The following is a 16,673-nucleotide window of genomic DNA, read 5'->3' on the forward strand; positions in this document are numbered from 1 at the left end:
CAGAAGAAACACCGCCACCTCCTGGGCAGGAGGAGCAGTGGAGCCCAGACAGGACTGTGTTTATACATCCATAAAATGATTTAGCTGAACAAACTATATTTTTAAAGATTCAGATTTTAAATCACATTTGACCACAATGGGAAACTTAAAACCACAGTCTATGTTTACAACTCAAAAATATAAATTGGCTACTATTACATTATTTTGGCATTTCAAATTTACTCCCTTAGTTTAGCAGATCCCATACGGTTTTGTTATTGTTCATTTCTTTTTTTATGTTTTACTGTTTTTGTACATTTTAATTTATGTCATTATTGTTTCTACATTTAGAAATACTTTTTTGCATGGTATATAACTCTGGACATGTAAGAAAAGACAAGTTTATATTGAATATTTTCAATAATGAAAAAACAAAATATAACATTTATTATTTAGAAACAATACATTTAACAATGGAAGAAAAAAAATAGTACTCCTACTAACGTATGAAAGGCAGCAGATAAGTGATTCATCTGAGTCCATATTAACCACTTCACAAACACTTCACATTTATTTCTTGTATGTGAATGACATCAACTGACAGGAATTAACAAGGACTCAGGCAGTTGCCTAGCAATGAAAATGTCTATAAAATAAATGATATGCATTCCTATAGGTAATAAAGTCCATTAATTAATAAAACTCATTTGTCCTTTTAGCCAATCAACATTTATTTCTTTGACACTTTTTGGCAACATTTTTTTTAAATGAGGCTTTTAAAATGAAACTTAATAAACATCAATAAAACAAACAAACAAACAAAACAAAAATATATATATATATAAAATATAGTATTTGTTTGACCAAAAGGTCAAACTGAATACGAGTTGTCCCTTTGGCCATTATAGTTGCATTTGTTTGTATTATTATGAAACTGCACAGCCACAGCAACAGATACAGGAAATCTTTCCTGCCACAATCCATCACTGTATATAATAACTCTCTCACCTCTGCCTGACAGAGAACTCTGCTCTCTCCACTGTTTTGTTGTATATATCATTATTGTTATTATTGTTATAGTATATTTTGCATATTTTGTTGTATATATTATTATTGTTTATTGTTTATAGCACACTGTGCACTGTATATATACACTATGTATATATTGGATTCTATTTATGTTATGTACAAAGTGTTTATTTGCTGACCCACTACTGCTGTTACAAAATAATTTCCCAGTCTTGGATCATTAAAGTAATTCTATTCTATTCTATGTAACAGTCACTAAGAACATGAAGTCCTTTGTTACAGCTGCACGGCAACTGCAGGCAATCGGGCTGAGTAGCAGATAATTAATAGAGAAGGATTGGTACTCATAGATATGTTGGTAAATATTAGTTGTGTCTACCACTTCTCAACATTTCAGTTCTTCATAGTCCTTATTTAACAAAAGTAGCACTATACATGCACTTATCAGCACATTTCCATAATAAATACTGACATCACAAATGTTCATTGTCATTAAAATATCATTTCTTATTCTTTTGTTGTTGAGACAAAATATAAACTATACTACAGTGTTAAACTTGCACATTGTGCACATACAGTTTCTAAAAAAAAGGTGTGGCACTGGACCCTGTTATGTGTTTCAAACATAGGAACACTTATAAAAAAAAACATGAGCATTTTGCATGAGAGGTTGAATCCTCTAGGCTTCTTGATATGGCATTGGCAGTTCCACTCCTCTAAAATCTGAAGTCCTTTGTTGTGCTTTACTCAGATTGATAGTGTCTCTTCCTTTTTTCTCCATCCTCTGTATCAGTTGTCATTCGAGAGTTAGATTCAGGTTGTTGTTCTACAATTATTTCTGTACTTTAGTGTTTGTAACATTTATTCAAGGTATGTCAATCAAAGCCCAGACTCTTCAGGTCAGCGACCTCAGGTTCCATTAAGATCCGTCCTCCTATCCTAATTCTGCATCTTCTTTATATTCCACCTAGGAGATAAAATAATGCTGTAATGTAGACATGTAACATGGCTTCCAAGTTTGGTTTTACTCGCTCGTTCGCAGGCAAGTTCATGCAAGTCTTCATCTGTCCAAGTCTATGCAGTAGCAGGAGACTAGTGGATTAGCTTTCACACAACTGCAGCGCAATTCATCACACGGGAGACTCATCACAGCAGCTCCCAGGTCAGGTGAGGCCCTTCAAATGTGAGGAAAATTTATGAGGATCTGTTGTTTTTTTTCTCTTTCCTTTCATGGTTTATTTTCCATCCCATCATCCTCATCCTGAAAACTCAAAACTTGCGATCACAGGACCACATATTCATCCACAGTCAAGGCCCATTTCCTCATGCAATGCCTGTGCGTGCTTGTAGTTGAAAGCCACTGCAAACCATCTAACCATTTTCTACCCCTTCCCTTTCCCACCCCTCCTACCCTCAATGTCCACTCCCAGGACTATCCTTGTGTATTCATAGACGACGTAGGACATGCTGACAGCGGGGATGACTTTCAACAGGTTTGGGGAAATTCCTCTATAAAGTCCGGACACACCCTCCTGGGTCACGATGTTGTGAAGCAAGGCCAACATGGAGGGTTTAGGGGCTCCCTTCACTGAAGCTGAGCGGAGAGAAAAAGATGACACCTCACTACATGTGACTCTGCAAACCTGTGGCATCTGGTGCCATTGCACAGAAGTCATGTTTGCTCTTGATTCTAACAGTAAGTTTGTAGATAACTAAGTTATGGGAGCATCCTGGTGGTGAGCAGGGACCATCTTAAAAACGTAAGTATGTACAGTATGTGTGGTGCGTTCAGTGATGCTCCAATATTCAAGACAAAAGCTGGGTTCCTGAACAGCAACATTTTATAATAATGCAAGAAACAACCCTAAAGATTCCCCTATTAGATTTTTTTTTTTACAGAGCTTTCATTTTCAAGTGCATTTCAGGGTCTTCCTCATCAGATGGAAAAGGCTCAGTTGTCATCATTTGACCACGTATTGAACTTTGGCCACATGATGACAACTGATCAAATCACAGAAGTAGAATGAAAGTAGAACGGATATTCAAATTCAACTCAACATAGCAGGATGGTCAGAGTGGCGGCCATTTCTGTGTATACCACTGCCATCGCAAAGAACTGTGACTGTTGTAGGGCTGTGTCTAGATGTTAACCTAAGATTTGTGAAACTCTCGCTCGATGGGTGACGTTAGGCATTGACCTCCAGTGGTTAAGGTTAGATGGTAAGGGTTAGGCCGGACTAACTGAAGTAAGGTTTTGTGACAAACGAGCAAAGGCGTAGTATGATAGGCGTCTTTTGTCCACTGCCTTACCGCTATAGAGTAATTAATGATTACTGGATTCAATTGCTTCTGATTCCTGGTCAATAAGTCATCAAGAATGTGTGTTGTCACCAGAACAACTAACAACAATCGCCATTTTCTCTTGAATTAGTCAAATGCCTGCACAAACAGTTCAATGTCTGCTCTATTTCTTTGGAGCAAACTCTATCCAATGCAGCAGACCATAGGAGGCGGTTGAAAGCTTCTGTAAAAAGCTATGAAGTCCACCTTGAATTACAAGTTTTTTCATACTTTCACAATCTCTGTGTTTATATATTGCTTGGTAAGACACTTAGATAAGTAGATTTTCATAGCATGCTGAAATAAATATGAACCAATGGCTCAAGAGGAGGTATAAAGTCATTATAGTAGCTTTGAAAACAGTAAGTAACGGTATACACAATCTATGTTCATATGACTAAATGATTGGTAGGGTCCTTTATTCATAGTTTTACAGTGTTGGGGTTGGAAAATTAGCATGCTCCTTTGTATAAATATATGGGTAATGAATTAAAGGGAAACATTAATGAAGTGGTGTCATTGTCAAGGGTCAATGAATGGTTTGAAAAGTGGGAAAATATATTAATTAATAATAATTAATATATTATTAAATATGGCCTTTGCAGTTATCAGATCTAAACACTGCTGAACAACTATGGAAGATTTTGGGCTGATGTGTTTAACTCTGCTTTCCGTTTATACAAGAAAATTGATCTTAAGACACCTGTATGCAAACAGGTATGTAGGAAGATAAGCAAGTCAAAGTCAAACAAATGCTTGTTGAATTTTCTTGTGAGAAATTTAGAATATTAATACATTTGAAGTGTGATGTCGGAGCTGATTTTGGTTTACAGTGCATAATGAGGGAGTATCTTTTTGAATGTATTCCTCCAGTAGCTTTCAAGGGACTTTGAGAATCAATGACAAGGAGCACTGAAGGGAAGAGCATCACTGTGGCTTAAAACTTTACTAAGACAAGCTTTGCTTAGTTTTGCTGTAATTTGACATGGACCTGTGTATATTAGCATATGACCACAGTTATCCTGACCTTGTGCTTGCATTCGAGTGCGGATCAGTGCCAGAGGGTAACTTGCCAGCTGTCCACAGGTGCTGGAAACAGCACCACAGCCGACCAGCACCATGACCCCTGGGTCGGCTATACCTCTGTTCCTGTTCAGCCAGGAAAACTTCAGAGTCTATGAAATAGAAAGAGTGAGAAGAAGGTTAACACCAAGGAGATACACTGTGACAGCTGTGTGCTTTTATGTTTCTCTGACCTCGTAGACAGCCAGGTCGATGCCGGCGTAAGGGACAATACTCAGCAGGTTGGGCACATAGCCTTTGTAGAAGGCTGCGACACCCTCTCTCTGTAGGATCTGTTTGGCACAGTCTGCTATTCCTGAGTATTGACCTGTTTTTCTTAGTGTGAGGCGGGTCTTCAGCACCTGTGGGGAAAAGAGACGACATGCAAAGGAAACAAGAAGGAGAAACAGAAAGAGAAAATACAGCCATCATTTCATTCGTCATGCTAACCATAACGTGTTTTCTTGACGCTATATGAATGTTTTTATGTGTGTATTACCCTGATATTACCTCCATTGGGTAGATAGCTGTCTGAGCCGTAGCTCCAGCCATAGAGCCGGCAACAAACCTCTCATGAACCCTCAGATTTCTTGTTTCATTTCTGCTACGCATCACATTCTTGATCTATGAGTTATAGAGCAAAGGAAAAGATTAAAGTAAACATAATTTGACAAATGATAATATAGAACTAATGGAAAATAGATGGATTGTTGCTCTAGGACGTAGTCAGACATTTGGACAAATGTGCTTTTTCCGCTTGCTGACAGTTGGATGAGCTTGTTACCACTCTCTTCTGTACATTAAACATGATGCTACTGCAAGCAGCCAGTTAGCTTAGCTTAGCATAAAGACTGGAGATAGCTAGCTTGGCTCTGTTCAAAGGTACCGGAATCAACCTACCAACACATCCGAAGCTCATTAATTAGCATATAATATTTAGTTTGTTTGGTCCATACAAAAAAACATCACTTTGTGGTTTTACAGCAGGTTATTAATTGGCCTGGAGCAGTGACTTCCTGGAAACTTTGTTGTCGCCAGGCAACCAGTGGAAACTCCAGGAAGTTACAGGCAAACAAATAGTCTTTATGCTAAGCTAAGCTAAGCTATGTAAGTGCTGGTACGGTTAAGGTTACATATCGTTACATATAAGATTATAATTTCGAAGTTAAAATAACAGTATTTTTGTTTAAACCAGCACAGTTTCCCTGTGTCTTCATTCAGTGGGTACAATCTAGCATCTACACAGGTAGCTTTATAGCGTATTCAGCATTAACACAGGAGACTAGTATTGATCTTCTCATCTAAATTTTTACAAGAATGCAAATTAGCATGTTTCCCAAAAATGAACAAACATTTAACTGGGCAAATGACTATGGAGTTAGTAATAAGGAAAAAAAAACCTAACCCAAACGATTGGAAAGAGAATGATAAATGGTTATAAAAGGCTTGAAGACAGTAAGAGGTGAGAGAAAGAGAGAATAATTCAGATGAAAGATCAGAGAAAAATGGACGTTCGGAAGTGCATAAAAACAGTAAAGGAAGCTCTCTCCACCTGCTCATAAGCTGCGAACTTGATGGCAGTTTCTGGGGCAATTTTAAGCACATTCATTCCATTGCCCCTCCACAGCGACTGCAGTCCTCCTTCTTTCATCATGTGTTTAAAACCGCTCACCACATTCCCTTTGAAATCAATGAAACCATGAACCTGGTGGAACAGAGTCAGAGAGGAACACTTTGTGTAAAGCAGTTATGGCCTGCTGAAGGTTCATCTCAAAGATCTCTGCCAATCAAAGATAAATAGAAAACTTTCACACAAAGCTTTAAAGGTCATGTGGTTCAGGCTGATCTAAGAGACAAGATCATAACTGTCGCTGACTGACCTGTCGGAAGACTTTGAGGCGGTCCAAGGGGGCAGTCCCAGTCCGCGCTACAGATCCAGCCACGGCTCCAGCCATCAGTTGCCGCCAGACATAGCCAGACTTCTTCTCCTCCTCAGAAAATTCTTGTGGGACTGTCAGCTGCTCACCTATATCCAATATCTACTGAAACCGTGACGAATGCAGTGGGATCCGATATTATAATAATAAAAAGAGAGAAAGGAAGAAAGAAAGAGTTGTAAAAAAAGGCGTTTGTCAGTCAGAGGTGAAATATGTCACACACATCAAACTCTAGAGACCAATTTCCTCTTAAAATCATGTGTTTCTTTGTTGAACAGTAAGCAATGGTATTATTTATTGTTAAATTAAGTGTTCCATTATTTACTATATACGACAGGAAGTACTGCAGAGATTGTGTGTTTCTTTGCCAAGCATTGCTTCACAGAAAATTGAAGCAATTGATGCTTAACCCAACCATGTCATCATTTTGAGATACACAGTGCTATTCTTGCTCAAGGTGTGTGACCTCACCATTGAACCTTTCCAGCAGCGTGCTACATCCTCCATGTTATTGAGAGAGTTAAACAGGAAGTAGTCTCGCCACTCATTCCAGTCAATGGTCATGGTGCCGTCTTTGTCCATTCTGAGTGGCAAACACATAAACAAGTAATGAACTTTATTAGAATTGTTAAGGTACCCACTGAGTTACAGAGGATAGGATCAATTATGTGGAAATGGCAATGGAAACTCTCAGCAGTATAACATTGTATGAGATGACACGTATTGGTTTGCCACACTCTTAACCAATCAGAGTAACTGAACGTACAAAACTAAAACAAGACACTAAAGCTGGAACCGCAGCACCTACTTGAAGTCAAAGGACAAATATTGAGCTCTAAAAATACAGTTCAACAATCAGACAATAATAATATTAATAAAGAGGAATAAACAGTGGAAAGAATCATACTGGGCTTGTTTGAGCAACCGCCATGTTCTACCATCATCACAAAAACCTCTTGACCTACTCATCCATTCTTTTTTGCATTTATAAAGAGTGAAATGTTGATGTCATGTCAACAGTCATCTGTTAAACTCCAACTACAAACCACTTACTCAAAACACCTAGAGACCAGCTTTAGGAAGAAGTCTTGATTGTATAGTACCTTGGCTGTTGGTGTGACTATTCTTATGAATTGATTTCTGAGCTACTATGCTATACCGTTAAGCTCCATTATATATAACACATTGAATTGAAACCCTTACTGTCACTGAAGTCTATGGCAAGGTAAGAAACTACACTGTAGTTTCAAATCATAAAACAGCCCAGGTGTAAATAAATGAAGGTAATACGCATCAATGTTCAGTGTTGGGAGTTGTTAATATCCAATCCAGTTTCGTAAATGTTCTGACTTTAGATCTTAATGTGATGTAATATCAGATATCAACTACTATAAGCGGACCTTTGCAGAATCCTGGTGGCATCCTCAAGGCTAATGTCCACACCAATGGTCTGTAGTGAGTGCTGGATCTCTGCTGCATCTATCCGACCTGCAAATATCCACCAGCCACACACAGTAAAAGAAAGAGAAATGAGAGCATGGTCAAGATTTTCAAATTACCACAATATGAACATTTTGAAGAGTGTCATCAATTATTATTTCAACTGTGTACTGTTGGCTGCTACAGACCGTCATTATTTCTGTCCAGACTTCTAAACATGAGTTTTAGCTGTTTTTCATGGGTGTGAAGATACTGTGTGAACTCTTCAAAGTCCAGTACTCCATCCTGATTCGTGTCCCCGGCCTCCACAATCTGAAAACACAGACAGCAAGGTCAATGAAAAACAAAGGTGCGAAAGTGATTAATTATATACAGTGTAAACATTTAAAGATAAAGTTGATAACTTGAAACAATGAGACAGATTTGTGAGGAAGTAATGTGCCTAGACATTGAGCTGCTTCTCTTTGTCTGCTCCTAATAGCAACAAGTGTGCCAAGCCAAATATAATATAGTCTCTGAAATACTGTAGTCTAAACCAGTGGTTTCCTAACTCTCTTGGTTTATGACACCCTAAAGCAAAGCTGTCTATTTGTCACCCCCGTCACAGTTGCTTAAGTCTACTGGTTGTGGTGTGTTAAGCTGCAGAGGAAAAAAGTCCTTTGGTGTTATTTGAATAATTGTTGGAGTCCCAAAAAAGAAACATTTACAGAAAAATAGCAATGCTTACGAAAACTTTTGAAAATAATGAAAATTAAGAAACTTTTGTGTAGCAGATTTGTTTTTCTTCTACACAAAATAAATGAGGAGTAAAACAGGAGACATGCTTATTGACTAATCAGAAATTGTACAGAAGAAAATGCTGACAGTGATCCATATGTGAAAAGGGATCAAGTGTAGGACCAGGAGAAAGGTTATCCTTCTCATCTTACAATGTTCTGCCCCTCGTACTAAAATAGACAGCGTTCTGCCCTTTACGTCACACGCACACACACATACGCACGCACGCACGCACGCACGCACGCGCACACACACACACACACACACACACACACACACACTCTGTCAGTCTGGGGGGGGGGGGCAGACTGACAGATCTGAGAGCAAACAGGTAGGCTATATAAGAGGAGCACACACAAGAGATGTCTACGTCCCCACAGCATGAGTAATAAAAGTTCACATAGACACACACAGAGAAGAGAGAGAAAGAGAGGGAGAGGGAGAGGGAGTGGGAGAGAGAGAGAGAGGGAGAGCGAGAGAGAGAGAGAGAAAGAGAGAGAGGGGGGGGGGTTAGCAGCATGGCATGGAGTGTGAGTGTGACAGTGACAGTCTTCTTGGCTACCCGTACACTTTTTGCCAAGACAAAAAGGTCAAACACGGACTGACCGGCAAGACAGACTGTGTTTTCACAATAAAGTTATGTTGTTGATGGTTTTGACTTCTGCTGTTGCACAAACAGAAATGGCAGATCGGAAGGATAAAGGAGGTCCCACATGATGAAAAAATGAAAGGAAAGGAAAATATCTTTGGGTCCTCTGATCTACTGTTAGAGAAGGTTCCTCTCTCTCTTTCTCACACACACATATATATAAAACAGGTTAAACCATAGGATTGGTTTTGCCCAGTCACATGATAAAATTTAACCCAATCACACAGGAATCCTAAAAAAAATCGGAACCTAGCTGACTCTGGATCTGCTGTAAACCACCTCCTCGGCTGGTCAACCGGCCACTATCCCTGTGTGCACGTTGGTTAACGCAGTTTAAGTAGAGAATATAAGGATCATTTATTGATTTACTTTAATCTGACCTAAGGACACTGTCATTGGGAAGTTAATTAAATACCTTGATATAATCAACTATACCCATGCCCTACATGCCACTGCAGGGGACCCAGGTGTCGTGCTGTCTTACCCTCTCCAGGGTGCCTCTGGAAAGCCCTCTGCCTGCCAGCCCTGTCCGCAGTTCAAGGATGTCGATGTGTCCATCTTTGTTGAGGTCCAGCTGATCAAAGAGCTCAGCCCAACGCTTCAGCCTTTCCTGGTCCGGACCGGGGGATTTGCTGTCCTGGCAGTGCGCCCAAGGAAACCAAGTCCATTGGTGTCCCATAACTGGAGCCAGTCAGAGTCAGCTGAGCGGATAAAGGGGCATAATTTCAGTCCCCACAGACAGACAGAACAATCCTATATAGTATATAGTATAATCAATCTAATCCAACCTTGGTATGTAAATGGTAAATGGACTCATTATAAAAACACATGAGTAATAATGTGATGCCCATGTTACCACTGTATTTTTATGTTGTTATGAATATATATTATATATATTCAAAAAACACACACGTAAAAAAACCCTATCCAGATAAATCGTGCCATCTGGATAGAGTGAATTTGATTGTGGTTGGATGAGAAGTATAAACATATGTCGCTCCGACACCCTATTGGTTGTATATGATCAACATCCATCTGCACATGACACAAATCACGTACACTCCAGCGAGGAAATAGCAGGCGTACAGTACGTAGCCTAGTACGAAGATTTCCGTGGCAGATATTCAAGAGAACTGTGTGCAATGTCCCAACCAAGCACCAGCAGAGAGGCGGGCAGCCAGGAAGACCAGCCAACCCTTCTACAGCCCTGGCCGTACCTTGACGAATTTTTTTAAATGGTTGGACGCAAAAACAACTTTCAAATGTGCTGCCAGCTCTGTGCACCGAAGTTCAACGAGCTAATGGCTTTCAAAACATTAACATTTTAATATAATCTAATGGTCATTATGGCCTTTAGAAAAATGTTTTTAGGGAGGTGGGGCTGTGGCCCGGCCTAAACATTTGTACTAAATGGCATTTTTTCCTTACATTACTTTTACTTTTATACTTTAAGTAGTTTTGAAACAAGTACTTTTACACTTTTACTTGAATAAAAAGCTCAAGTTGATAAAAAGCTCGAGTTTACTTCTACAGAAGTATTTTTAGTCTTTTTTTTTCAGGTGCACAACAGACAGTTTTATTAAAATCAATAAAAAATGGATGCAGCAGGACAGATATGTATCGTCTTGTTTATTCACACATTCACTCTTCCTCCTTGTCAAAACCTGGCACCTTTTACCCACAATGCAACACGACCACCAACAGTTCAGTTGGTGATTTGGGTGAGTTAATCTACTGTTGTCGAGAAGCCCCAAGAAGAGATGAGGATAATTACTGGCAGAGAATCTGATGCCAATTTAATTTCCCTCTAATTTATTTACACTAATTTCCCTTTAATTAACCTGTTTAGGCTCCAACAATTATTCAAATAGGACAAGGACATTTCCCCCTCCCTGTTTGAAACAGGACCACAACTAGTAGACTCCTGGCATAGCTTTGCTTTAAAACAAGCCATTTGAGAAACCGCAGGTCTAGACATGTCAGAGATCCCATTATATTTGGTTGGGTTACATGTGTTCCTGTGTTACTTTGTCCTATAACATGGGACATATCTGGACAGGGCACTAAGGGCAATTACAATTGAATCAACAAGCTTGCTTTGAAAGGTCAGGTTGCAATATAGGTCTGTTTTTTATTATAACATTATGTCTCTCTGTGTGTAAGCCCTCTTCATTTAAGACATACAGATGTTGGAAAGCCACTGGTCAAACAGGTAAAATCACATTTTTCAAAGCCAGAAAAATGTCTTGATTCACCAAATATAGACTACTGTGGAGTAGAGTAAAAACTGATGTTTGGTGAAATTATTACCGATAGGCTATTTTAATAATGCCATATTAAACCGTTCTAGCTCGCGCGGATCGACACATGCACGAGCAATCTAGCTTTTATAGGCCATATTATGGACGCGTTTAACTCGATCCTCTCACTGATAGCGTTATTATGGTCTCGCAACAAAACCCATGAGACCATTTTGTGACTCACTCGGAGAGTGTTTACCTCCAGACCGAGCCGCGGCCCATGGCAGGATGCAGAGGATCGGGACTCAAGCGGAACCGGGAGGTCCCGGAGCTCCGATTACAGGGTGAGAGTCCGTCCTGGAACCGGACTGGAGTCCGCAGCAGGTCGCGGGGTATCTGTGTCAACCACTAGTGATCGGTCCTTCTTGTTGATTTCAAAGGGTCTTGTTGAGGAAGCAGGAAGCGAGAGAAACACAGCCGCCTCCCGCTGGTGAATCCTGCAGACGGCCAAGCGTCAGATGTGTGTGTGTTTGTGTGGTACGGCTGGTCTGTGGAGACCATATACACTATATGAACTGTACACAGTCTGTGACTGGCGACTGCTCTTGTCTTGTTTCAGCCACTTCTTGTTTATTATTTTCCATAAACATCACAGAATCCTCAACCAGGGCTGTTAACAGGGTTTAATGTGCATCATTCTGACCAGAGCAATTCTCTTTAAATATATTTTATTCTGTTGACTTTTAAATAAATAAAACATTCTTGTTGTTGTGTTTTTTAGTCTTGCACAATTTTTTTGTTTTGTTTCAAGTTTGCTTTGGGAAGTCCTTCGAAAGATCCATCCAGATGATGATGAGTGTAACCATATATTAAAAACTTTAAATATGAACTGAGCACATACATCATTAAGCACAGTGGCGGTCAAACGTCCCAGTGATGGAACAATAAGTAAAACACATTTCTAAGAGGAGTGTAGGGGGACTAAGATCCAAATACTTCTTCCACCATTGTTAATTATAACATGTTTCAGATTCTGGCATTAATAGTGAGCTCGGAGGTGATGTGGGAATTTTGAGGATTTTTTTGTTTTTTATTAGATTTAACATCATACAGATATATGCATTGAGTGCAGAGAGCCACATATGCAGCTTTCAAAACATGTAAAAGAACAAAATAAAAACTGTGCTGTTATCGTTGTTGCAGTGTTGCCGTATTTAAAGATCTTGTCAGGTGTCAACATTTAGCACTCTCCCTCCTGCGGTCCTCAGACTCTCCAGAGATGAGGGATGTTACCAGCCCACCTGCTCCTCCATCATCACTGCATTCACTTGTGTTAAACACTCTAAAGGTCAGTCTAACTTTTGTTTAGGACAGAGTTTTAAAGCAACTAATGATGCCTGACCACACACACACACAAACACAATGACATCCGCCCCCGCTTTAATTTTCCTATTATATGTGCTGACTTGTTTTCCATCTCCTGTTGACAGCCCTACGTGGCCTTTAAGCAGGGGGGGCGGGCAGACTGACAGATCTGAGAGCAAACAGGTAGGCTATATAAGAGCAGCACACAGTCTGGGAGGTGACTGACTACTACAATCAAATACAGCTCGGTCTGTTCATTTTATCTTTGCAGGTTCTCTCAAACTACACACCCCAATGTGTAAGGGGCTCTCCTCCCTACCCTCCTCATGCCTCGAGAAGTAAGTATACAACTGGGTCATCCATCATGTTTTCTATGTGAATCAGTGATTCCCTGATTGCTTGTATAAAGTGCTATACATGTGTTTCAGGGCAAAGGGGATGCGGGTGATGCTAAGCCATCTGGCTGAGGCGCACCAAAAGCACAAGTACACCTACTGAATCCCACTTTTCAAACAAGTAAATCCACTCATCGACCAGTTATCACACTGAAGCTGAATGTTTATGGTTTGCGTCTGTCTTCTCAGGGTTCAGGATGGAAAAGCTCTCCAAGACCTGGAAACTCTGCTTAACAACAAAGGTAAGAAAGCTTTACCCTTGATTCCTTTTTTACACTGTTTCAAGTCAGTGTGTTGTTCAAAAGACAGTCTGACACGTGACAGCAAGAAAATCACAAGTGTAAATGATGAAATTAATAAAGTTTGGATTTTAAAGTTATAATCCGTAAGATTTGAGAAACGTTGTTTTTAGCGGCCTCTTTGGTGGTAAGATGTTACTGCAGGTGAGTCTCTGTGACCTCATCGCCCTGAGTTCCTTTCCTCTGTCTTTTTTGTGTTTTCCAAGCCCTAGTTCATCGCTATCCTTATTTGCCCTTCTTCACTTCGTTTTTTGTTTCTTTTTCTCTGGACTGGAAGTTGAACGGCCTTCTTCTTCAGTCTGTTGATCCTCCATTGTGAGTCAGCTGTGATAAAATGGACCCGCGCGGGTCAGACACATAAGAGCGAGCCTCACTCAGAAGTTTTAAGTTCCCGATTTTAGTCACCAACCGCGTCACTAATAGAGCGGGAATGTTGCTACAGACACTTAAATGAATTTCTCAGCATAGCAGCAAATTATGGGTCGTATGGTAATTCACCATTGTTTTAGATCACTCTTTGACTGATTGTAACTAAAATGACAATTAAATAGATTGCACTACATTACATTACATTTCATTTAGCTGACGCTTTTGTTCAAAGCAACTTCCAATAAGTGCATTCAACAGTTAGGGAACAAACCAGAAGAGCAAGTCATTAAGTAAGTGTGGTAGCTTCAAATAAGCTGATCTATAGAGGGCTTCATATAAGCGCTTGCTTTTTAAAAGTCAAATCATCTTCTGAGCCTATGTGCAGTCGAAAGAGATGCGTTTTTAGCCTGCAGCGGAAGATGTGTAGATTTTCTTACAGTTATAACTGCTTCAGTTTCAGGGCCCTTTGCATGCTGGCTCACTGTCACACTGTCTTGACTTCTTGGGACACCTGCATAGACCAGAGCCACCGTTAATGTTATTAGTAACACCTGTGCTTTACCTACTGTGACAAGTCAAAATATCCTCCTGATATAACTATGCAAATAAAAAGAAATGACGCTCTGTTAGGCTTGCACAGCAGGTAGTTCTATGCTAATATCTTGCAGCACTTATGTCTCTGTTAATACCACACTAATCCTCAAGCACGTCATGTCATCCTCTGCAGGGTGCAATGATTTTATGCAATAACAGCAACTGAATATTACTGTGGTTAGCTTTTCAGTACAAATACACATACCCAATTGTTCTGATACAAATAACTGACCAAAACTATGATTCAATATGAAAAAGGAGGACTATATATATATTCTTCTTGCAAATGTTAATGCCTCTACACGTTCATAATGCTGATGAAAGTAACAAAGATTGGTTTAAAACACTGTTAAAACAGTTTCTCTCAGAATTTATATGAGTTATGATTTCACATATTTAGTCTATGAAGAGGACTGGCTTTCAGTTTGAATGGAGTTGTGGTTGTAGGCTACTCTTTTTCCTGGAGTGGATATATCTGTATGAGTAGTTGAAGTGAATGGTTGTGGTCACTTCAAACTGTTAATTCTTATTAATTTGTTTTAAAAAAAAAAAAGTATTTATTTACTTTGTGTGTATTACACTAATTTATTTAAGGTACTGAAGTAAATAATGAAATGGTGATGTCTGTCAAATGTCTGTAAGATTTTCTTTCTGTGGTTTGTTTATATTTAGGGAGCTGCCGTTGTTTGTTATTGTTGTGCCATGTATTAATGTATGTTTCTTATGTGTAAGTGTGAATGTTTATGTGTTTGTTGTGTGTATGTCGTACTCCAGGAAGAATAGCCGATGCTGCCGCGGGTGCCATTTAAGGATCCTAATAAAGAAAGAAAGAAAGAATTCTATGCCCAGTAGCTTTGGTGGCTAATGTTAGCAAACTCAAGCCATGCTGATGTTACTGAGGCAGTTCTCTGACTTTATGACTCTTCTGTACTTGTGTTACTGTTACACAACATTTGACCAATTATTGATAGTATTGACACTCACTCAGATCGCCTCATTGAAGAGGTGCTGTCAGGGTTGATTTTTAAAAAGTTAAAAAGATAGTTTGGATATTTTGAGGTTGGGTTTTATGAAGAACTTTTCTATAGTCAAATTATGCTGGATTCTTCTTCTGCCCTCCATCCATCTCTATCTCGCAGCCGCTCTGCAGGCGTTTCATGGGTTCCTGCGTTCAGAGTTCAGTGAGGAGAACCTCGAATTCTGGCTGGCCTGTGAGGACTATCGGGTTTCTGCTTCAAACCTGCAAAAAAAGTCCAGCAGCATCTACAGCCAGTTTATCAACCCTGACGCTCCACAGGAGGTTGGTGGAGAGGACTGTGTGGTGTGTGCAGTCAGGATAAAGAGTCAAGAGCTCCTTCTGATTATGGGTTTCCCCTCCAGGTAAACTTGGACGCTGAGACCAGGGAAGCACTGCTGAGTGTGATGGAGTCTCCGTGTGCAGATACATTCAACAAGGCACAGCACGGAATCTTCAATTTGATGGCGAAGGACTCCTTCCCGAGGTTCCTGCGCTCTCCTCACTGCATGGAGGCCATTAAAGCTTTCTAAACATAGTTAATTACCACAAACCTGCTTTAGAAATACATGATGATTAATCAGTACTGCTTGATATGTTGATATGTATTTTAGCACTTAATTCAACAACTAGCTTGTTTGTGATTGTTTTCCATATGGTAGTGCATCTCTGGATGCATAATCCCTGCTGCGGTTGTTATGACACTGAGTTGTAGACATAAGTCTCACATAGAAACCTCAGTTATGAAGCTTATATATAGATGCAAATGCATTGCACGAGCTACAAGTGACATCCACAAAGGATTTAAATAAATACCTCATTAAAGACAACTCATTATGTGGTATTTAATGAACATCAGTATTTTTTTTTTACATATATCTTGTATAAAAGCTATTTTCTCATATAGAAGCTTGACAAACATGGGCTTCGTGAGAGCGCATGTTGACATTAAAACAGTGCACACAGTGTTCAGCCTTATCACTAGTCACCGTGCTGGTCTGTTGCTACATTTGCAGCCTTGAGAAAAGGCTTTAACTTAATGAATTCACTTGGATTTTTTATTCCAAAGCAGGGTGCATCACCATGGTAACATACAGTACGCTGCCTTGTCACACTGCTCTGGGGCCGGTTTCACAAAGATAGACTTTGATTTAGATCTAACTGCTAATCAGACTTTAGACAA

General features: G+C 39.7%; 2 protein-coding genes across 7 annotated transcripts; one reads left to right on the forward strand and one right to left on the reverse strand.

Moving 5' to 3' along the window:
* Positions 1-692: 692 nt before the first annotated feature.
* Positions 693-11,960, reverse strand: LOC310958990 (mitochondrial adenyl nucleotide antiporter SLC25A23-like; the record flags this gene model as incomplete). Of its 3 annotated transcripts, XM_083930155.1 has the most annotated exons (12): positions 11,698-11,957; positions 9,698-9,914; positions 7,976-8,099; positions 7,748-7,835; positions 6,819-6,930; positions 6,291-6,449; positions 5,963-6,115; positions 4,921-5,034; positions 4,605-4,772; positions 4,376-4,523; positions 2,420-2,602; positions 693-1,975 (listed from the first exon to the last, which is right to left on the reverse strand). In XM_083930155.1, exons 2-12 carry the CDS (start codon positions 9,890-9,892, stop codon positions 1,965-1,967), a joined length of 1,455 nt encoding a protein of 484 aa, XP_083786281.1. In that variant the 5' UTR covers positions 9,893-9,914; positions 11,698-11,957. The 3 variants fall into 3 exon arrangements, with proteins under 3 accessions (XP_083786281.1, XP_083786279.1, XP_083786280.1); XM_083930153.1 differs by lacking the exon at positions 693-1,975 and having other exon boundaries at positions 2,391-2,602; positions 11,698-11,960; XM_083930154.1 differs by lacking the exon at positions 693-1,975 and having other exon boundaries at positions 2,391-2,602; positions 11,713-11,959.
* On the forward strand, positions 11,730-16,111 carry LOC310959009 (regulator of G-protein signaling 5). Of its 4 annotated transcripts, none has more exons than XM_083930185.1 (9): positions 11,730-11,797; positions 11,894-11,990; positions 12,657-12,801; positions 12,944-13,001; positions 13,090-13,156; positions 13,247-13,303; positions 13,403-13,455; positions 15,615-15,775; positions 15,856-16,111. In XM_083930185.1, the coding sequence occupies exons 5-9, from the start codon at positions 13,113-13,115 to the stop codon at positions 16,021-16,023; spliced, it is 483 nt and encodes a 160-aa protein (XP_083786311.1). In that variant the 5' UTR covers positions 11,730-11,797; positions 11,894-11,990; positions 12,657-12,801; positions 12,944-13,001; positions 13,090-13,112; the 3' UTR covers positions 16,024-16,111. The 4 variants fall into 4 exon arrangements, with proteins under 4 accessions (XP_083786311.1, XP_083786312.1, XP_083786313.1 ...); XM_083930186.1 differs by having other exon boundaries at positions 12,722-12,801; XM_083930187.1 differs by having other exon boundaries at positions 11,788-11,797; positions 11,894-11,973; positions 12,722-12,801.
* Positions 16,112-16,673: the final 562 nt, after the last annotated feature.

This window comes from Echiichthys vipera (assembly GCF_963691815.1).
Source record: "Echiichthys vipera genome assembly, chromosome: 2".
NCBI lineage: Eukaryota > Metazoa > Chordata > Actinopteri > Perciformes > Trachinidae > Echiichthys > Echiichthys vipera.